Raw genomic sequence first — 21,213 nt, 5'->3', positions numbered from 1 at the left:
ACCCAAGTACTCCGTCCTCCGCACGTGTTCGGGACGACTGCTCAACACCTTGTGCGGGCTTCAAGATGCCTTCGCTATCGTCTCTTGCGACGTTGTCGGCGTGTCTGATGTCCGTCGCCATTGCGGCTGTGCATCGTTACCCTCTGCCTCCCCGCGCTGCTCATGTGAACTTGCCCACAACTGCAAGCGCGACCTTTGTGCAGCTCATCGACCACACCCATCCGGAATTGGGAACCTTTTCGCAGCGGTACTGGTGGAATGCGGAATATTGGAAGGGACCGGGGTCTCCAGTAAGCCGGCCAGATGTCGCTCCATGTAGCTTTTTACGTCTAACGACAGCCAGGTCGTTCTTTTCACCCCCGGAGAGATAGACGCGTCGGGCTACGTGGGTTACTTGACCAATGAGACCATCACCGGTCTCTTTGCGCAGGAGATAGGAGGGGCAGTCATCCTACTTGAACGTCAGTTTTCCTGAGAGAGATGGAAGAATAACAGGTTGCTGAACGAATCATGTCCAGACCGATACTATGGTGAATCGTCACCATACGATTCCCTGACTACCAAGAATCTGCAATACCTCACCCTCGAACAGGCGATTGCGGACTTGACCTACTTTGCAAAGACGGTCAAGCTGCCATTTGACCCGAATGGAACTAGCAATGCTGACAAGGCTGTGAGCGAACTTGAATTACTTTCTTTTGGTATAACAAAAATGCTGACAACAACAGCCATGGGTCCTGTCTGGTGGATCGTACAGCGGTGCCCTAGCAGCTTGGACGGAATCGACATCTCCTGGGACTTTCTGGGCGTATCACTCGTCTAGCGCACCGGTGGAGGCGATCTATGATTATGTATGTTCTTTGCATCCCTATAACTTGACTGCAGCTGATTTCGACAGTGGCAATACTTTGTTACTGTGCAACAGGGCCTGCCGGCCAACTGCAGCAAGGATGTCTCTCTTGTCGTGGACTATGTCGACAGCATCCTCCAGTCCGGCAATGCCACCGCCAAGCAGCAGCTGAAAGACCTGTTCGGACTTGGCGAGCTCGAGCATGACGATGATTTCGCTAGGTGAGTGATATTTTCATCGTTTCAAAATACGATAACTGACATGACGAAGTGCCCTTGAGAACGGACCGTGGCTGTGGCAATCCAACAGTTTCTATGACGACTATCCTCCGGTTTACCAATTCTGCGATTATGTGGAGGGGAGTACCTTCCTCAGACGAGGCATAGTTCATACTGACTGATGGCAGAACGCATATACAAACCAGCCAATCGCAGCCGGACCGGAGGGCGTTGGATTGGAGAAAGCGCTGAGCGGTTATGCGTCGTGGTGGAACGACGTCTTCTTCCCGGGATGTAAGTCTGAGGTCAGCAGCATTGGGAGAGACTCTTTCTTCTAACTCGCCCGCAGATTGCGCGTCTTATGGCTACTGGACCAGCAATGACAGCATCGCATGTCTTGACACCTACAACCAATCCAGCCCGATGTTTACCGACCTGTCTGTGAGCAACACCATCAACCGGCAGTGGAACTGGTTCTTGTGCAACCAGCCATTCTTTTACTGGCAGGAGTATGTATATCCCTGAAGAAGAAAAAAAAAGGAAACTGAAGTTGCAACTACTGACTCGACAAGCGGCGCGCCCGAGAACGTGACAACTCTGGTGTCGCGTCTTGTGAACGCGGAATACTGGCAGCGACAGTGCTCGCTCTTCTTCCCGGAGGAAGATGGCTACACGTACGGCAGCGCCGAGGGCAAGACGGCCGCCGATGTGAACAGCTGGACCAAGGGCTGGTTCCTGACCAACACGACGCGGCTGATCTGGACGAACGGGTGCGCTTATTCCAACTTTTTTCAAGCTGGTCGGTACTAACTCCATGACTAGACAATACGACCCATGGCGCAGCGCGGGCGTGTCGTCGCAGTTCCGCCCTGGCGGGCCCTTGCAGTCCACTCCGCAGGCACCGCTGCAGATCATTCCGGATGGTGTGCACTGCTACGATTTGATTCTGGCGAACGCCGAGGCGAATGAGGGCGTTCGGACGGTCGTCAATAACGAGGTGGCGCAGATCAAGGCGTGGGTGGAAGAATATTATTCGAAGTGAATATATCAGACGGATGAGTATAAACATATACTGTATATTGATATCTAATCAGCTGAGGATATCCGATTACTATTGAGCAAGTACAGATAATATGTGTGTATATTATTTAATTCAGCCGAGAATATAATACTACTATTGAGCGAATGCAGGTACTGTACAAAAGATGAAGCCAACAGTGTGGCTAGTCCGTTGAAAGCAGTCATTCTCTATTCTATATGGCTTGCTTGTTTCTTTTTGACTTACTTTCATCATTACAATACCGCTCCTGGGTTCCAATCATTAATCATCATTGCTCCTTTGTCATTATTATCTAAATTAAGGTTAATTTTTTTCTGAAGTAATAATAATACAGTGAGCTTGTTATTATCTATTATTGAGGCAGCGTTAGAGTTGCAGACAGGTAGTGATTGATTAGTAAGAGTATTATTAATCAGGTGCCAGGATGAGGCAATTGATGGCGCCATTAATAAGGTTGATTTCTCATCTACCTAGTTTACTAGGTGCAGAAGTGGGGAGGACGGAGCATATTCCGTGGTTGCTTAATACATGATTAATTAATACCCCACACTGCATTTGAGTTCTTACTATTGTTATTGCTATTATTATTACATGTTCTTAACTAGATATATATTCTGTTGTTCCTACTCTGTATTGTGTGATCAATCGATTGATAAGATTTACACTGCTCCTCCTCCTCTTCTTCTCCTTATTCTCCTTCTCCTTGTTGTTAATATTCTTCTTTTCTTAGTGACATATTACTAACAGTTTTCAAGATACGAATACATATCTACTTACTGACTGATTGACTGGGATTCGAAACGACATCACGTCAAGCCGTGTGCGCGGTTGAAGTATACCTACTCCAATAATTCGATACTGAATATCGATATCGATATCACAAAGCTGAGCTGCCAGGCCATAAAAAAGATCAAGCAAGACTGGAAGGGAAGAAACAGAAGGGCAGCTAAAAAAAAAAATGACCGACCCATTCGCCTATGAATATCCTTGGCCTCTCGCCGGCTATGAGGGTTTGGAACCTCTTACTGAGTGAGTGCATCCATATCCATGCAACGGACACCATTGTCGATCAGTCATATCATATCCGTGTCATATCAGCCGTGTCATGTCATATCAAAAGAGCATCCCATACATACGAGGAACAATACCATCCATTTATCCACCCATCCATCCACATACATATCTACATACATACGCTGAATCCAAAAACAACATCACAAACATCACGATATAAACCGCTAACCCATCCCCTTTCCTTCAGGGAAAAGACCTCCGACGGCAAATCGCTAGTCAACCCGCAGCACGGCGTGCGCAGCAAAGCATACGACGAGTTCCCGGATCCGCTGAGCAAGGATCGGCGCGGCGGGTTTGATGTGCATATTTATCATTTTCAGGTACGCTGTACTTATACTTATGTGTATATTTCATGATGTACGCCTAGGTAGGTACTCTTCTACTGACGGAAGTCTGGACATAGAATAACCCCGACCAAGTCGCCTATGCGAAGGCACTGCATGAGCGGATCCGACGGGAATGTAGTATACCCTTATTTCTTCCACCCAAAAAATATTCATTTCTTTTAATACTGACGATGACGAACGGCATCTGAAGTCCCCGAACTCCGCATCTACCGCTTCTTCGACCACCCCGTCGGCCCCCACCCCGTCGCCATGTTCGAAGTCAACCTGTTCACGCCCGCCCAGTTCGGCGCTTTCATCCCCTGGCTGGTCATCAACCGGGGGCCGCTGAGCGCGCTGGTGCACCCCAACACGACAACGGAAGGCGAGGAGGTGCGCAATCATACGCAGCGCGCGACGTGGTTGGGCGAGCGGTTGCCGTTGGATTTGAGTGGGTTGAGGGAGAGTGATCGGGTGGCGGTGGAGAAGAGGAAGAAGAAGGAGGAGGAGGGGAATAAATGAATGGATGGATGGATGGATGAAGAAATATGAGGAGAGGGAGGTATGAAATGAGCTGTAAGGCTGGTAAATAAATTGATAAGTAAGTAAATGAGAAAATAAAAATAAAAAAAAATCGAGAGTTTTGTCGGGCAAGAAAGGAGATGGAAATAAATGGGAGCGACAGGAGGGAGTTAAATTGCCTACCTAGGTAGGCACATATACATACCTAGTTAAGGATTGTATGTATATAAGGCAATAAATACTGTGATTGTTCATCAGAATCAGGTCAATAATATTCTATGTCTACATCCCCATGTTAACTAGTTACCCTCATTAGATATGTTATAATAAGGGAAGAATATCCTACTGATACGTTTTTTTTTTGTTAGTCTTGCAGATTCGGCCAAAAAGAGGCACCATGGCACCAGCTTCTTGGTGAGAATCTGAACCAGGTATCGGCTGCGCCAACAGTTAGGAGGATACTGCTCTGGACACTGATGTGGCTTCATACTACATATATTCGACTATCCAAGCGGTAAGTTCAACTTGACAGCCTTTAATTTTATCTGATGATCTATGTACTATAGTGTTGGTATGTATATACAGCGAGCTATGTGTCATGTCATCCCTCAATTCAAGAACCAGAATTCAGCAACTAATGTACTGTACAAGTAAGGCAATAGCTACGTTGACTAGTTTGCTTGTCAGTCCAAGCTTGCTAACGTTACCAGACGACTCATGACTTTGTTATAGATACCTATGAGGCAAGTCTCTAAGGCAGACATGCATACGCAAGAAGATACATACTGGCACCTCTTTTCGGAATGGGTATCGTTACCGTGCATATCATGAAGATATGTACATACATACATACATATTGTGGTATGGTTAACCAATCCTTCCTCTGGGCTACGACTAACCTAGTTGTTATACTTTAGCCCAATAATGAAAAAGGGACCATACCGAATGGACCTTCTAAATCACATATATGGCGCCTGACACTAGGAGGAGAACTTTTCCTTGTACATCCCAATCAGCAAGAATCCCTCACATAGACTTTGGTATTATTGGTATAGGAATCTGGGCTATTCAGTTTGCTGAGTGTGTTAAAGCATTCTTCCCCCGGCATTTTCTAATCTCCTCTTGTAGATAATAGGCTTATCACTGGACTTAAAGCACATAATATATAGGGAATATCCTTCTGTATATACAAGTGATTAGCACTGACTTGAGCCATATACAACCTCCCTCCCTGGTAACTACTTCTACAATCCTACACGTTTTCATACTGCTGTGGTTACTTTCTTTCCTTTCTTTTCATTTTGTTTCTTTCTATTTGTTTGTCAAAGCTAATGATATACATACATTAAGGTCCCTCCAAATTGCATATTTGAAATGAATGACTTTGAGGTAAGACCAAACTAAGTTTGACTTTATCTATGGCTGTGAGCTCTATAGAGGAGTGTACTGCTGATGAAGACCACCTCTTAAGACTCCTAGGCATCTGAACATCTGAAGTCTGGGGGGAGATCTTAAATCTGCTGGTACTAATCTATACCTTTTCCTCTAATGATGCTATGTACTATTAAGAAGGCTGAGAGTTGTCGCTTATTAGTAAAAAAAAATATTCATATAGCGGTCAATAGATTTGGCGAGAGCATAGAGAATATATAATATATACCCTTACAGAAAGAAAATATAGAAAAGGCATGGTTTTTTAATGTAAAGGGGTCCATCTGTAAGGTTTATCTCGTCTATATTGGACTATTTTCTCTACTCTGTCTAATCTATTCTAATTAGTACTGTACAATAAGTTCCAGTGGGTCCATGGCCAAAAGGATCTATGCTCGAAGCGGTGGTTTACGCACTTCTGGAATACAATAAATCGGGTATGAAAACGACAGGGAGAGACCGAAAAGGACAAAAAAGGAAGGAAATCCCCAAAATTCAATAAACATGATAAACGTGTTAACATTGCCGTCACAGTGCCACCAGTCACCAGGACACAAATAGCAATTATGGGTATAAGAAGAGAAAAATAAAATCAGCATCATGAAAAAGACCTATATATACGTCGCGCAGACAGAACAGACATATATAACTCGGACCGATCCAGCAGGCTACCTAGCTAGGAGGGGACGTTCCCGTCGTGACCGAGAACTGGTATTTGTTGGCAGTATTGACACGCTCGGGAGAACCACTGCGTCCCCAATTCCGCCGGGCAGTCGTCACCGAGGGACTGTCTTGGCCGTTCGCGGGCCACGGTTCGCTGTGGATGACGGTCTCCTGGATGACGGTGATCGAGGAGCGCGTGGGCCCCGGTTGACCGTTACTGCTGCTCTCCCCTTGGCCCAGGATGTGCTCGTCGCTGCCCCATGCGGTGCCCTGGGGGATGGAGAGTGGGTGGGTGCCTCGCTTGCGCAGTTCGTGGCCCGTCTCTTTGCTCGAGAGGGGGTTATTGCGTGACGGCCGGACGTACGAGCTGAATAGGAAGGTGATCCCCGATCCTGTCGGCGCATTTTCGAATGAGAGGCTGGATGATGGGCAGGTTGGAAACGACGATGGAGACGAATGTTTCGCGACACGCCCATCTACTTCCGTGACTGCGCCGTCTGCGCCAGACTAAGAAGAGGAAAAAATCAGTGTTAAATGAGGAGCATCCACCAATGCCGACTAATGACAAACTTACTGTGAGGATGGTCACGGCGCGGATAATACCGGCCATCATCACGAAAGCAGCTCCGCTGAAGAGGGTCATCAAAGTGATCTTTTTCCGTATGCTGATATTGACCGTCCAGAGGAGCTATTGAGAGAGGTTAGAAAAGGTTCATCCAGTCGGACTCAAAAGGCGAAAAGCGTAGCGGTAGTATGAACGTACCGGCAACGGAATGGAAAGCAGATAGACATCAGTGAGGATATTTCGGTATCACGACGACCAGCACGTAAAGTTTCGAAATCGTCGGTTGACAGAGATCTAGCATCGTGGTCAGAATACATCTCTGCCTCCAATGTGCACCTCCAGAGAACTTCGAACTCACTTCCAGGATCAGGATTAATCTGCCAGTATTTGTGCATGGGCTGGCATCCGAGCAGAATGGAGAGTGCGACCATAATATAGGTCGCACCTAGTAATATATATGCGATGCGAACGCGTATCGCCAAATGCATCAACCCGGTACTATGTAAGGTTCGTTTGATCAGCATCACCTTTGAAGGTTTACGGCCAGCTGGACCTACGTCAACCGGGAATAGAAGATGGCTACACAGAATTTCAGCAACCACAGAATACACGCGTACAAGGACCAGCCTATAACCTGGATTTTGGACCCCCAGACACGATCATAATATTCCTCCGAGTCCGGGCTCAGCGTCGCTCGTTGCTCGGGGGTCATGATGCTGTTCGTCAGGCTGTGGAACTTGGCCCCGATGAGATAGGCGGCCACCGTTTCTCCTGTGAACACCATCTAAGATCAAGACAGACGCTTAGTCTTTCGTCTGGTGAAAAAAAAAAATGTGTAAAAACTGGAAGCCGACTCACCCCCGTCAAGGGCATCAAGTAATCATCCAGCTGGAAGTTGGACGGCCCGACCAGTGTCCATCGCACATAGACCCGTATGGCGATGATGATGAGGCCCAGCGAGAGAAGGGTAAACCCTTCGACGTCAGACGCGGCCATTTTCGAGGGCGTATCAAAAAAGGGAATTCACGTAAGAATTGGAAGGAAGTCGAAGTGGCACCCCTGGGCGAACGACCGGAAATGGGACATCTATGTAGATAATATTATATTTCTTGCATCTGACAACACGTGGAGGGAGATTGAGTCACTGCGCCGGAGGTGTTATATACGGAGTATACTCCGTACGGAGGACTTTTTTTTAAGTTTTACCGTTTTACAATGCTACGGAGTAGTTTACTGCACGTCTATGCCGGGCCGTAAGGGATTCCTTGGGTGCAATTATGTAGATCTATGATAATATAAGCCGTCGGCAGAAGGATTCACCGTTGCAGTCCAGCTTAGGGCAAGTTGAGTTAAACTAGAGTACCCCATGCTCCGTACATAGGAATCAACCCGTGTGGTAGAGTAGACCACCAGTTCTGTGGCTGATTGGGCCTGGCCCAGAACTACGAAGCCAAACGAAGTACGAGGTACGGAGGAGTACCGTACTCGCGGGTTTGAATCCTCGGTCAACACATCCAACTACGGGGAAAGGGGGTATATATCCTACTATGCGCTGGGAAAGACAGGGGTATACATGGTATGTTCCAAATTATTTACCTCCTGGTTCTCTATGCCTAGTATACCGTAGGATTCCTTGAGGTCTGGTGGTTTGCCTAGGGTTTGACTTATAGCTTGATTAACTATGGAGTCAAGATAGAATGGTTTTCCTGAGCTTTCTTATAAGGATGGCACTATATGCGGAGTATAGAGTACAGATTATAGGTCAGTCTGCAGTCGGTCCGTGCCGGCAGATAACAACAACTACTACTACGGAATACTACAAAAAGAACATTATAATCAGGCTAAACAATCTCCCAAATTGTCGTTTGATCACATCGGTCCGTCACCATCCGAGCACTCGGTACGGAGTCCTCCGTACATCGTTCGTGAGAGCTTTCAATTCCTTTGCAGGTTTCGGTGAGAGGCTCAACGCCACGTGAAACAGCCAACATGGCTAGGCGAAGCAGGAGAATATCAACTGGGGACTATCATGCAGCTAACGCACTAGTCTGCAAATTGACACTGCCATGTGGATGATGTTCCCACTTGCCAGCGATTCTTGTTGCCAGGATCACGGAATTGTGAAACGGCAACCGACTGGGGCTCTGCTCGACATGATCCTGGCATATTTATCAGACCGTCGGCCACCATTGTTCATGTCCCTGATCAGTACGGAGTAAGAGCACATTGACCCTTGCTCCTGATACCTCGGCCGATTGGCTTGCTACAGAGTTGTTCAGCTACCCCTCCACATTTGTCTCTTCCCATTACCTTTGATTTTTCGGCCGACAGATATCATGGCATCGACTTTTGATTTCATTGTCGTCGGAAGTGAGACTCCCAACTGATGTCCTTGTTGATTCCTTGCTGAATTCCTCTAGGTGGACCGGCCGGTAGTGCTGTTGCTGCCGGGCTTGCGCGCACTCCCAAGAGTCCCAGGGTGCTCCTGCTCGAGGCCGGAGACAAGAATGAGGACCGCAACCTCCGCGTCGACGGGCAACGGTGGTTGACCTTCCAGAACAAAAACATGAACTGGGGCTACAAGACCACTCCCCAGGAGAACTGCAACAACCGCGAGATCGACTACTCCCGCGGACGAGGACTCGGAGGTTCCAGTGCCATCAACTTTGGCGTCTACAGCGTTGGCGCCCGAGACGACTACGAGGAGTGGGCAAGGATCGTCGGTGACGATGACTACCGCTGGGAACACATCCAGCGCCGGTATAAAAGCCTGGAGACCTTTCACGGGGACATTCCGGCCGGCGTCGATAAGAAATACGCTGCCCCCAAGGCCTCCGACCATGGCTCCTCCGGTCCCCTTCATGTCGGCTTCGCTTCGGAGTGGGAGAGAGACCTCCCGCCGTTGCTTGATGTCTTTGAGCAGGCTGGATTTCCCTTGAATACGGACCACAACTCCGGCAATCCGATTGGCATGTCCGTGTTGATTAACTCGGCTCACAAGGGTCTACGCTCGACGGCAGGAGACCTGTTGACACCCCAACCAGAAAATCTGACCATTATCACCGGTGCACCTGTGCAGCGCGTGATCTTGGAAGGCAAGAAGGCTGTAGGCGTGGAATCGAACGGGAAGAAATGTCAGTCAAGCGTCGTACCAGTTGTGATACTTTTCGACTAACTGCTCTTTTTTTTAGATTTTGCTTCCAAAGAGGTCATTCTGTCAGCAGGTGCCCTGGACGCACCCAGGATCCTCATGCATTCTGGCATCGGACCTGCAGAGCAGCTGGAAAAATACAACATCCCCGTCGTGCACAATGTTCCCGCCATTGGGAAGGGTCTTCGCGATCACTCCTTCGTTCCGCTGGTCTACACCCGGACCGACAACAGCACCGATCGTCGCGCCTTCTTCGGCAACCAGAAAGCGATGGATGACGCTCTGGAACAGTGGAAGCGCGAAGGGACCGGACCCTGGGCCAAGTTCGCCTGTGAGTTGGGTGTTGGCTGGTTCAAGCTGGACCGGCTCGTGGCATCCAAGGAGTTCCAAGAGCTCCCCGCCGACGAAAAGAAGTACCTGTTGCAGGAGACCGTGCCCCATTACGAGATCCTGACCCATTTCCCTGTCCATTGGTTTATCCCGAATTTCCCCCAGGACGCGCTCAGCTATTCCTGTCTGCTCGTCTTCCTGTACAATGCGCAAAGCCGGGGCGAAGTCACATTGCAGTCGTCAGACCCGAATGTGCCCCTGCGATTCGACCCCAAGTTCCTGTCGCACCCGTTCGACCGCCGCGCGGCCATTGAGTCTCTGCGCGATGCATTCCGCATCGCGAAACATGACGCCTACACCAAGGACAACGTGGGCGAGCTTGCCGTCCCCAAGTGTGATTCCGACGAAGACCTGCTGGAATACTGGCGGCAGAACATCTCATCCGGTTGGCACATGACGGGCACGGTCAAGATGGGCAAGCCTGGGGATGCCGATGCCGCCGTTGACAGCAACTTCCGGCTGATGGGCATTGAGGGCCTTCGCGTGGCGGATATGAGTGTTGTTCCGGTCTTAGCCAGCTGCCACATCCAGGCCGTGGCATACGTGACCGGAGCGACGTGTGCGGAGAAGCTGATTAAAGAGTACAGTCTTGCATGAACGTCGACTTCCAGTCCGGTTCCATCTGGAAGTAGAGCTTATTGAACGAACACCAGGTTTTCGTTTTGCAAGGCAGAATAGAAGAACGATATAGAAATCGAATGGGTACATAGACAATAGACACCTCACAATGTAGCGCCATCTCTTGGTTCACAGACTCAGTGGTAGCTTCTTCTTCCAGTTCCCTCATTATTGAAAGGCATATATCCATGTATGTACTGTACTTTCGCTGGGTGTGAAACCAGAGATGAAAACACCTCACCTCTAAGTATTTTCAAATTAATACTTACCTTCAAGACCAACATGTCGTTGCAGACCCGGCTTCCACGTTCATCAACTTGGAGACGGAATTAATAGCAGGTCTCATCTTTAGTACAAAAGACAGCGAAAAAAAAAAGTATGTGTACGTAGTCGGGGTGAGCTACGCAGGGCGCATTTGGTCGTGGTCACCGCCACATCAATAAGAGCACAGATAGGAGCTCAGTCAAAACGAGTCTATTTCTGACTTTCTATCTATTCTTCATCCCCTGCTGCTCAAGAGCTTGAATAGATCAATTCCTTCATCTTCGTAGGCCTACTGCAGCAAGCGAGAGGAACCACCTGTCTTGACCTGAATTCATTCGATCAACAACAACAACAATCCAGCTTCAATTACGGCTGTATATAGGACAGGTATTGCTTGGTGTCAATTTCTTCCCAATTTCAGTAGATTCTTCCGTTGCCATCTACCTACTGTATATATTTTATATTCGGGCTCACTTTTGCAAAGGTGAACAATCGACACTCACTCTGGCCAGATCTTGTATGAATTCTCCGGATACCCGTCTGCTATCGACACCTCTGTAGCGAGCCAAAAAAAAAAAAAGCTCAAGGCTATGTATCTACCGACCAGATACGTACTGTACATACTCCGTACATACACTCGACTGACATATGAGAAAAGTAGACCAGGTGCGACGTCCAATTAGACCTGGCGACCACGTGACTGGCTATTCTCAATAGTAAACGAACCAATCATAACGCACGTAGCGGTAGCTAAGTCACGTGCAGGCGCACAGTACCTGACTGTGACAGGAGCAGCAGGAGATACATTTTCGCATGAAAGTACAGTAATGAGAAATCAATCTTAATAATCATAATGGCGCTATTCAATTGCCTCATAATTAATCACTGTTAGCTGGCAAGCAAGCAAGCAAGTACTGTATCATCAACTACAACTGTACGGAGAGCTAGCTTAGATATATATAATTGCTTCAAACCCTCTCCAAGAATGATTTTTTTACTGCGGTAGCTTCCTTATTCCCTCTTTATGGTTTCTCTATCATCACGGTGCAAAAAACTGTTGAGATTGCTTGCTGTAAGCTACAGCATGCTGTTGTGCTCTACCTAATGTAATCTACCTTGGCTGAGCAACTGTTGTACATAGAACCTCTGGAGCAGACCAAAATCAAGATCGCTAGCATACAGCGTAAAGGTATGCTTATGCTGCTCTACCACTGCGCCTTCACATCATAATGGCCATCGCCCATCACCTTCCCTCGATCCCATTCGCGACCCTCGCCCGGCTTCGCCCACCGGACGTCCTCGATCCGGCCTTCGACATCGTTCGTCCCCCGAAAGGCCGGGTCATGGGTCCATCGCTCCACGACTTGTTCGCCGAAACCCGCTGCACGCAGTCGCTCTGCTCCCTTTTGTTTCCATTGAGCGCGGTCGCGCAGCGCTTCGAGAGCCATATCCCAATCGTCATCTTCGGTCATTAGGCCTGCCACAGGCCGCCGCTTGGACCGCGTCGTAGCCGCACTATCTTCCTCCTCCAAGTGGACATCCAAACTTGGGTCGTAATCTGCGGCAAAATGCGCGTCGATATTGCTCTCCTTGGAGCGATAAGCTCCTCGTCCTCGTGATGGAACTGAAGCAGCCTGGTGTTCGGACTGCGGGAGCGGTCCAATCAGATCTTCCAAAGGATCAGAGTCATCGTCTGAAAAATGACGGTCTGTAGTTCGGGGCATTGATGATGCCGATGTGTCTAGAGAATCTTGGCGTCGAGACGTAGAATATGGTGACTCTCGACGCTTATCAGAGCCACGACTGTCCTTCCCGTAGTCATCATTATCATATCTGTGTCGTCTCGAATGTCTTGGTGATCGAGAACGAGACCGAGACGAGTGTTTGTATCGTCTCGAAGCTCGTGGTGAACGCGAGCGGGAGCGCGATTGAGAAGGAGATCGAGATCGAGACGAGTGTCTGTGTTGTCGGTGGCGACGGCTGTAATCACTGTCTCGCTCACGTCTCGAGGAACGCTCCGGTGATCGGGAAGACTCCCTCCGTCGCCGTGATCGATCACGTTCATCCCGGTAACTGTGTCTATGTCTCTTCGAGGAGCGGTAGTAGTCACTCTCACTGTCGTCGGTGTCGTGCCTGTGCCTTCGTCGACGCTGTCCTGAGCGATCATCGCGGTCACTCTCTACAGAGTCGTCATCCCGTGATCGGCGAGAGCGACCTTCGCCATACCTGGAGTGACGATCCACACTATCGTCAACTCCGCTTCGCTCACTTTCCCGCCTGTCTCGGTCTCGATCGCGATCGCGATCGCGACCTGATCTCCGCGAGGAAGTCGAGGAAGGGGTCGCCCCATGTAGCCGCCGCATCCGCTCCCTTGCATCTTCTTCTTCCTTTCGTTTCAGCGCAGCATTATGGTTATCTGTATCTCGGAGGATGTTCTTCAAGAAGCGCGTGTTCGGCTTGGGGGGTTTCCCAGTAGGTCTACAAGCCGTTCCATCAGCAAGAAGGAATCTTCAGCACAATGGCTAGAATGGCTTACCTCCGAGGTAGATAAGCCTCCAGCCCGAGAGCAGAGTATTTCAGAGACCTCTCTCGCGCGTCTTTCGCCAGCAGTTGCGCGACGTAGTCGTCATTGCTGGTGGGATCATCTATCGCTTCCCCGAGCGTGGGAGGCATTCTGGATGTAACGAGTGACAAGTCGGACGAGAAGCGACAATAATGGCAGCAAAGTGGCTGCAAGAGCGCAGCCGCTGCTACCTCCAGGCTCTCATAAGTCTGAAAAGACTGGTGCTGTGATGCAACGCAGCACTGGATCGAGATCTGTCAAATTAACGCCGCATCTATGAGGGACCGATCGTCGGTGGTGACTTCACCGCCAACAAACAGAACAAACATCCCCGATAAGGCGTTGTTTACTTCCGCGGGACGAAACAGTCGCGACAAGTTGTCCCGCGAGCACCTCGACGATACTGGGCGACGAGAATTATTTTCAGTCCAAATATATAATTGTCGCCTACTCATTGTGATAGCGATAACTGTCCCCGGTCAATTGGCACCATGGCCCCTTTATCTCCCTCCAAGGCACTCGCGAAACTACAACAGCTGCAGAAGGGACAAGATGGTCCCGACTCCCAACTGGCTATTATCCGCGTCAGCGAACCTATCACTTCTGCATTGGATATTGCGGAATTGAAGCGGTCGCCTTCCAAGCGCACGTCGGATGCATCCGCAGACGCATTGGACAACCCGACCCCAGCGTCGTTGGAGGCGGACCTGACGCATTACAAGGTACGACGTGATCGACCGTATTTCAATGATATTGTCTCAATTTTTTTCGGGCAAATTTTTGGGACTATGCTGAAATACTCGTCTACAGGAACTATTCTCGAAACTACGTTTCTCGTACCTGGAGCAGGTGACCAAGGAGAAATTCCTGCGCGCGATCGTCGGCGATCCACCCCTGGTTGTCAGCCATAACGAGAACGTGGAACTGGAGGCAGAGTTAGCGCAGGTCAAACAGGAACTCCGCAAACGAAAGGAGGAGGTCCGGGTCATGGTGGAAGAGATGGAAAAGACAGGTCGCGAGCTCGCAAGACGTAAGTTTTCGCCGCCTCAGATAGCGGGACAGCTTATAACGACGTGAATGCTGATCGAAAATAGGCTACAAGAACATTCAGCTACAGACAACCCAGCTCTCTACCCTTCCCGAGGAAATTGCGAATCTTGAGAACACAATTGCGTCGTTGCGCGCGTCCCAGGCAGCCAACGCTACTGTAGCCGATCCGAACAACCCATCGTCCTCACAGAATCTCCCTCTTCCCGCCACACTCTCGCTCCTGGCCGAGCGCGAAGCTGAGTTAGCTGCACTGGACAGGCAGCTGGCCTCCTTACATAACACCCTGCCTCGAAAGACGAGGGAGGCCGAGGCAATCGAGCGAGAACTAAGCGTGTTGGAAAGGAGGAAGGGTGAAGCTCTTGCGCAAGCACGGGAGGCAAAGAGGAGGAAGCGTGAAGGGGAGAGCGATGGTCTTGAGGAGATGGGCAGGTGGTACCGGGGGGCGGAGATGAGCCTGAAGCGGCTTGTTGATGTGGAAGGCTAGACGTGCAATCGCCTTTGTACTACTACTTACGATGGACTACGGGTGAAGGCGTTTGGAGTATTGTGATATAACATTTATCTGGGCGCAGGGATGGGTTTTTGTATGTTACATTCGAATTTTATATCTCGCAAATACAGATATAATTTTGTTCACCCAAAGGAAAGCCACCTGGCTAGCTTTTTTCATATTGAATCATGATCATACAACATGCTTTGCTATGCTGCAGCGCTTAAAAACTCCCTTCAGAGAACCCATCCACGTGGACTTTTTGGTATCAGCGTCTCATTTACTCCTCGTCCTCTTCACCAGCTTCCTCACCACCACTCTCAGCAGCACGGGCCTTCTTCCGTCTGACACGGCCAGGGCGGCCACCACCGAACGGCGAGGTCAGGGCGAAGTCAATGTGCTTCTGGGAGTCCAGACGGACCATGTAGGAAGGCACGTTGACGATCTGCTTGCCAACACTGTATCGAGAAAGTCAGAACCATATACCTTTACACTCAATCATCTGAACATACCGAATGTGGCGCTGCCTGATCAGGACACGAGCGTGGTGGATGGACTTGGCCAGACCAAGCTTGTAGACCTGCGTCTGCAGACGGCGCTCCAAGAAGTCTTCGATCTTCAGAGCCAGCACGTAATCGAGCTTCATGCGAGACTCGTCAAGCACACCGACACGGACCAGACGGCGAATCAGGGCATTGCCTTCGAAGAGACGCTTGGGGTCCTTCTCGTCGAGGGTGAGAAGCTCACTGCACAAGCCTAGTCAGCATCCTACCCTATGCGCGGAACGCAGAGCTCCGTTCTTCCTCCTTGAAAAACTCCATCAGGGCGGTGTTCATACCGAGCAGCACGACGGATCTTGGACAGAGTAAGCTGGACACGCCAGACCTCACGCTTGTTGCGCAGACCGTACTCGCCGACGATCTTCAATTCCGAGTCACTATCGAGAGAAAAGGTACGTTAGGAAATGGACTACTACACGACATAAACAGAAGCACGCTTCTGCTTAGTGGCCGGGGAGTACTAACAGACGAGCCGACTCGTAAGCTGCCGAATTGTCAGTACCACAAAATCGTATAATATCATCCGAACAAGGGCATACTCACGTCGACGAGGGACCTTGTAGGTCTTGGAGACGGGACGCCTGGAGGAAACACATATTAGACACTTGTTCAGAGGATTCTGATATCCATCGCAAGGTGTACTCACGGGACTGGGGCCATGGCTGCGGTGCTGCGCTCCCGATTGTCGCGATGTTGAAGACGGAACGAACTTGACGAATTTCAGTTCAAAGTTCTAAAAGTCGCGAAGTGGAGGAGAGTTTGGCGGCCGCCTAAGCGAGTGGTGGTGGGTCCCGATTGGGGTTAGCGGGAGGGTTAGCCCTGGCCCTGCCCAAACCCTCGCACTAACATCCCGAACGCCCAGCATTGTCAAAGTTGCGGGAGGGACTTTCGTCGTCGACAGCTTCACGAATCCAGCCAGCACCACCACAACACCGCCGATATGGGTCACTCTCGCGGTTTGAGATCGGGCACGCGGGTACGTTGGGATGCTATCCTTGGTGGATGTTTTGCGATACGGCCATGATCAGCGCGCTGACGTCTGTTAACAGTATGCCTTCTCGCGAGGCTTCAAGAAACATGGCACGATCCCTCTGTCCACCTACCTGAAGCAATACCGGTACGAAGAAACATCGGCGAATTGAACTGGAATCTAGGAATCTGACAGGAATAATAGTGTCGGTGACATTGTGGACATTAAGGTCAATGGTGCGGTGCAGAAGGGGTCAGTCTACCTTGAATTATCCCGTCAAAAATGCCTTGCTAGAGCGCTGCTCGAGGGAGAGAGCATTTACTGAGATCTGTGCAGTATGCCCTACAAGTACTACCACGGCAAGACTGGTGTGGTGTACAACGTGACCAAGTCCTCCGTCGGCGTCATCGTCTACAAGCGTGTCGGCAACCGCTACATCGAGAAGCGCATCAACGTCCGCATCGAGCACGTCTCCCACTCCCGCTCCCGTGAGGAGTTCCTCAACCGCGTCAAGGAGAACGCCATTAAGAAGCGCCAGGCCAAGGAGCAGGGCATCCACGTGCACTTGAAGAGACAACCCGCTCAGCCGCGTGACGCTCACGTCGTCGAGGTCGAGGATAACCTCCCTGAGACCATCAGGCCCATCCCGTACGACACCCACATTTAAAGGAATGGATTCGGTGGATCTGGGTATTTGGTGTTATGTATGTGTTTCCCACCGGCTGGTGGATTGCATGAGATGAAGCAAAATGGATTGGGAAATCCTGGCACGTTTTCATTTGTGCATAGAGTCCCGCAATGAGAAAAGCAAAAAATAATATCAAAATTCGTCAAAAAATATGCCCTCCAATTTTGGGTGTTTGTGGTTTCTGCTATTATTTCAATCTCTGCACGAAGATGGCGCAGCGCTCCTTTACATTTACGTCTGCAGGGCTGCCAACCTGTTTGCATGCAAAACTGTTCAAAGATGGTCTGATGTTCAGATACCTCGCTTTCGAGATGTGCCATCTTCAATCCAAGATTCGAACCAGAACCCGTCTTGACAGCTAAGAAGCAATGGTGATAGACCGAGGACGTCTATGACAGCTTAAAACCTTACAACTCAAAAATAGACACAGGAGAAGACTACTTGACCACAAGCCTTCATACTTTTCCTGGCGTATAAGTACCTGGTTCTTGCCATGGTCTGTCTTCCCGGTTGCGTACAGATGTTGAAGGGGTTTCACAGTTACTCTCATTCTCTCTGCAAGTAATTTAACAAGCATAGAATGTCTCCAGGCTTTCAGCTGTCAAGGCTCGTATCTTGTAGTAAGCACTTTTTGCAGTACCTGCAGACGGCTGGAGATCCCGATTGGCTGGCCGGCGGTTTCCAATCAGCGCGCCGATAACTCCGCAAAAAAAGTTTGGGCGCGATCCATGAGAGACTCCTGCTACTCCATCTCTTTCTCCTTTCTGCTTCATTTCTCGACACTTGTTTTTCCTGAATAGAAATTCTTCAACTATCAAATGATATAGAACAGGCGTCTGGGCTATGTATGGATGCGCGTCCCGTTGATCCTACGTCCAAACCTCGACGTCTGACGTTTCATGGCATTCTCAACACGTTCGCACGGCAGCTCTGCGCAGGCGCATCTGCCCAGTAAAACCCCGACCGATCATGCTGCTGTTCAATCCCGGGAGACAGGTGAAGTCGTCCCCGAAGCGAGCAAGGTGCCTACCAAAGATGCAGAGCAAAGGCCGAAGGCGAAGCCCCTAGCCCACTTAATCGCTGGAGGGTATGCAACAGAATAAATCCCTGTTCATCGTCTGTCGGGGCTGATATTTTTGCAGGATCGGTGGCATGACTGCTGCAACCCTCACCTCGCCTCTCGATGTTCTGAAGACCCGTCTCCAGTCCGACTTTTACCAAGCCCAACTGCGATCTCTTCGTGCCGCACATGCACTTCCTCAAAACAGGTCACCGTTGATCGCCATCCCTCGAAGCGCTCTACTGCATTTCAGTGAGACGTTTCAAATCCTTCGCTCGATATATGTCCACGAGGGCTGGCGCGCTCTCTTCAAGGGGCTGGGACCCAACTTAGTTGGTGTCGTGCCCGCGCGTGCGATCAACTTTTACGTCTACGGCAACGGCAAGCGGATCTTGAGCGACTACTTTGGCTACCGGGATTCGAAGGAAACGCCCATGGGCATCCATCTTAGCGCGGCCGCCATCGCGGGGATTGCCACCGGTACTGCTACGAATCCAATCTGGCTGGTCAAGACGCGGTTGCAGCTGGACAAGTCGAATGCCGAGAACGGCAAAGGGCGCCAGTATAAGAACAGCTGGGATTGCATTAAGCAGACGGTGCGTCATGAGGGCATCCGCGGCCTCTACAAGGGTCTCTCGGCTTCGTACCTCGGTGTGACCGAGTCCACTCTTCAATGGGTCATGTATGAGCAGATGAAAATGTTCCTGGCCCGTCGTGAAGCCGCAAGACTTGCGGATCCCAACCACGTCCACAGCGTCTGGGATGATGTGGAGTTGTGGGGTGGAAGGGTTGGATCGGCAGGGATGGCGAAGTTAATCGCGGCTGCGATAACGTACCCCCATGAAGTTGTCCGCACTCGGCTACGACAAGCACCGACCGTGCCTGTTGGAGGAGGCAAGGTTCAGGTGAAATACACCGGTCTGGTACAGTGCTTCAAGACCGTGTGGAAGGAAGAAGGCATGCTCGGACTGTACGGCGGGTTAACGCCGCACTTGCTCCGTGTCGTTCCATCGGCCGCCATCATGTTCGGCATGTAAGTAATTCTCCATCCTGCTGCTGCATCTCAATCTGACAATAAACTAGGTACGAAGTAATCCTTCGTCTTTTGGGAACAACGTCGTGAAAGCCCCTGCCACCTGCTACGCCACCGCAGTTGTTTCTACTGTATCATAGGATTCTCTACTCTTGATTGACTTGATCATTATTCATGCTGGTTTAGCGATGAACATACTTTCAGTGTACCAGCTTTAATTGTTATGCATGTTGGCGGCGCGTGGTGTGGTCGGTTCCTGTTGTTGATTAATTGGCCACATTCACTCGCCTTATATGCCTTATATTTTGGATGTGGTCGATGAGCCTTAACTTAGCGGCGTTTTGGGGAGGGGGTTTTGATTAGATGATATAACGGATCTGAGATTTTCTCGTGATTTAGCTACCTTGGTAGAATAGAATTGTAGATGAGATATGTATGTTGATCCTCACTTGTTGTATTTTAGTGCCGTACTACCCTGCCTAGGTATGTACCTAACCAATTCAACTCGATCCCTGGAGCGAGAGATAGTAGTTTCCAAAAGAGAGCAGCTTCAGAACCCTTTAAGAGAGAGAGAGAGAGAGAGAGAAGAGCCGACAAACTTGAGGGGCAAGTACCCTCCTACCTGCTGGATATGCTGTATGTATGTACAGGATGTGTAAATTAAATAAATCAAACTCGTCTAAAAAAAGAAAAAAAAAGGAAGTACTTACCGACTACGTAGGTACCTAAAAAAAAAGCATCACTTGTCAGAATAGGTAAATGCTCTATTTGTGGATATACCTGTGAACGGAGGAGATATATATTTCTGGCAGGTAACTAACGGACGAACGTAAACGGGTGAATTTACACCCGAAGCTGACGTCTCTCTCTCTTTCTCTCTTTTTTTTTTCCATATAAAGATTTTATTTTTAGTATGTATATCACCGGTATAGATCTTAGATCAGACGGTAAAAGACGGGAGGCACATACGTCACTTAGGTACCTAGAACCTAGGTAGGTATTACTCAGATTTGCTAGCGCTGGTGGTTTGGTTGCTATGATTACAGTAGTGGGCCCGACCTTACAATTACAGGCACAGGAACCAACCAATCAATCAATCAAGAATTCCGATTCGAGTGGAAATTAATGGATGTCACGTGCCAGTGCCTACGTACCTAGGTACCTTCAAAAATTATTTTTTACTTTCACGGAAATATATTCGGATTCGCCCTCCCAAGACTAGAATTTTAGGCGCCTTTTTTTTTTCTTTCGTCAAATTGGCAAATGCACCCCATTGAGTCATATTACTATCCTCTGTTCTACAGTCGTTATCATTGAACTTGATGGATAAGGTTGTTAGCTTCATCGTCCCTCCCTGTAGGCCGTATATACCTACCTAGGTAGGTACATCGCTATTATTGATGGTAAGTTGTAACTACGGAATAATACTCCGATCCTCCTAACCCTGATCCTTTGGCCAGAGTCAATACAGTACAGTCCCCCAAGCAGGGCTGTATATCTGATACATAGCTGAGGTGCATACGGAGGACATGTATTTGGCTCTCTGTTCTGTGCCCGACTCGGTTTGAACTGAGGACAGCTGTTTGAACCCTCTTGAGACATGCGCGAGGAACGCGGGGATGGGACCAGCGGCGTGCATGCAGATGCAATAATAACCTAGATACTCCGTA

At 49.5% G+C, this 21,213-nt stretch overlaps 9 protein-coding genes across 9 annotated transcripts; 6 read left to right on the top strand and 3 right to left on the bottom strand.

Annotated features, from left to right (window-relative positions):
- Positions 1 to 65: 65 nt before the first annotated feature.
- On the top strand, positions 66 to 1,250 carry VTN77DRAFT_2191 (uncharacterized protein; the record flags this gene model as incomplete). Its single annotated transcript, XM_069418004.1, has 6 exons — positions 66 to 290; positions 344 to 461; positions 519 to 673; positions 729 to 851; positions 899 to 1,071; positions 1,121 to 1,250. 6 exons carry the CDS (start codon positions 66 to 68, stop codon positions 1,248 to 1,250), a joined length of 924 nt encoding a protein of 307 aa, XP_069279376.1.
- Positions 1,251 to 3,086: 1,836 nt separating this feature from the next.
- Positions 3,087 to 4,047, top strand: VTN77DRAFT_2190 (uncharacterized protein; the record flags this gene model as incomplete). Its single annotated transcript, XM_069418003.1, has 4 exons — positions 3,087 to 3,157; positions 3,390 to 3,522; positions 3,606 to 3,663; positions 3,740 to 4,047. The coding sequence occupies 4 exons, from the start codon at positions 3,087 to 3,089 to the stop codon at positions 4,045 to 4,047; spliced, it is 570 nt and encodes a 189-aa protein (XP_069279375.1).
- A 2,103-nt stretch (positions 4,048 to 6,150) lies between these two features.
- Positions 6,151 to 7,702, bottom strand: VTN77DRAFT_2189 (uncharacterized protein; the record flags this gene model as incomplete). Its single annotated transcript, XM_069418001.1, has 6 exons — positions 6,151 to 6,648; positions 6,716 to 6,829; positions 6,969 to 7,000; positions 7,065 to 7,204; positions 7,264 to 7,490; positions 7,565 to 7,702. 6 exons carry the CDS (start codon positions 7,700 to 7,702, stop codon positions 6,151 to 6,153), a joined length of 1,149 nt encoding a protein of 382 aa, XP_069279374.1.
- A 1,070-nt stretch (positions 7,703 to 8,772) lies between these two features.
- Positions 8,773 to 10,844, top strand: VTN77DRAFT_2188 (uncharacterized protein; the record flags this gene model as incomplete). Its single annotated transcript, XM_069418000.1, has 4 exons — positions 8,773 to 8,921; positions 8,976 to 9,076; positions 9,127 to 9,840; positions 9,898 to 10,844. 4 exons carry the CDS (start codon positions 8,773 to 8,775, stop codon positions 10,842 to 10,844), a joined length of 1,911 nt encoding a protein of 636 aa, XP_069279373.1.
- Positions 10,845 to 12,334: 1,490 nt separating this feature from the next.
- Positions 12,335 to 13,802, bottom strand: VTN77DRAFT_2187 (uncharacterized protein; the record flags this gene model as incomplete). Its single annotated transcript, XM_069417999.1, has 2 exons — positions 12,335 to 13,607; positions 13,666 to 13,802. The coding sequence occupies 2 exons, from the start codon at positions 13,800 to 13,802 to the stop codon at positions 12,335 to 12,337; spliced, it is 1,410 nt and encodes a 469-aa protein (XP_069279372.1).
- Positions 13,803 to 14,183: 381 nt separating this feature from the next.
- On the top strand, positions 14,184 to 15,226 carry VTN77DRAFT_2186 (uncharacterized protein; the record flags this gene model as incomplete). The annotated part of the gene is made up of 3 exons (XM_069417998.1): positions 14,184 to 14,414; positions 14,503 to 14,722; positions 14,787 to 15,226. 3 exons carry the CDS (start codon positions 14,184 to 14,186, stop codon positions 15,224 to 15,226), a joined length of 891 nt encoding a protein of 296 aa, XP_069279371.1.
- A 286-nt stretch (positions 15,227 to 15,512) lies between these two features.
- Positions 15,513 to 16,452, bottom strand: VTN77DRAFT_2185 (40S ribosomal protein uS4; the record flags this gene model as incomplete). Its single annotated transcript, XM_069417997.1, has 6 exons — positions 15,513 to 15,690; positions 15,745 to 15,978; positions 16,071 to 16,169; positions 16,258 to 16,276; positions 16,336 to 16,373; positions 16,439 to 16,452. The coding sequence occupies 6 exons, from the start codon at positions 16,450 to 16,452 to the stop codon at positions 15,513 to 15,515; spliced, it is 582 nt and encodes a 193-aa protein (XP_069279370.1).
- Positions 16,453 to 16,732: 280 nt separating this feature from the next.
- VTN77DRAFT_2184 (60S ribosomal protein eL21) lies at positions 16,733 to 17,429 on the top strand (the record flags this gene model as incomplete). The annotated part of the gene is made up of 4 exons (XM_069417996.1): positions 16,733 to 16,768; positions 16,842 to 16,909; positions 16,967 to 17,014; positions 17,099 to 17,429. 4 exons carry the CDS (start codon positions 16,733 to 16,735, stop codon positions 17,427 to 17,429), a joined length of 483 nt encoding a protein of 160 aa, XP_069279369.1.
- Positions 17,430 to 18,349: 920 nt separating this feature from the next.
- Positions 18,350 to 19,633, top strand: VTN77DRAFT_2183 (uncharacterized protein; the record flags this gene model as incomplete). The annotated part of the gene is made up of 3 exons (XM_069417995.1): positions 18,350 to 18,537; positions 18,593 to 19,543; positions 19,594 to 19,633. 3 exons carry the CDS (start codon positions 18,350 to 18,352, stop codon positions 19,631 to 19,633), a joined length of 1,179 nt encoding a protein of 392 aa, XP_069279368.1.
- Between the last annotated feature and the right edge of the window lie 1,580 nt (positions 19,634 to 21,213).

Source organism: Rasamsonia byssochlamydoides (genome assembly GCF_041956645.1).
Source record: "Rasamsonia byssochlamydoides strain NRRL 3658 unplaced genomic scaffold VTN77scaffold_17, whole genome shotgun sequence".
NCBI lineage: Eukaryota > Fungi > Ascomycota > Eurotiomycetes > Eurotiales > Trichocomaceae > Rasamsonia > Rasamsonia byssochlamydoides.
Note: the sequence above shows the minus strand (reverse complement) of the source record. Positions and strands in the feature narration are given on the sequence as shown.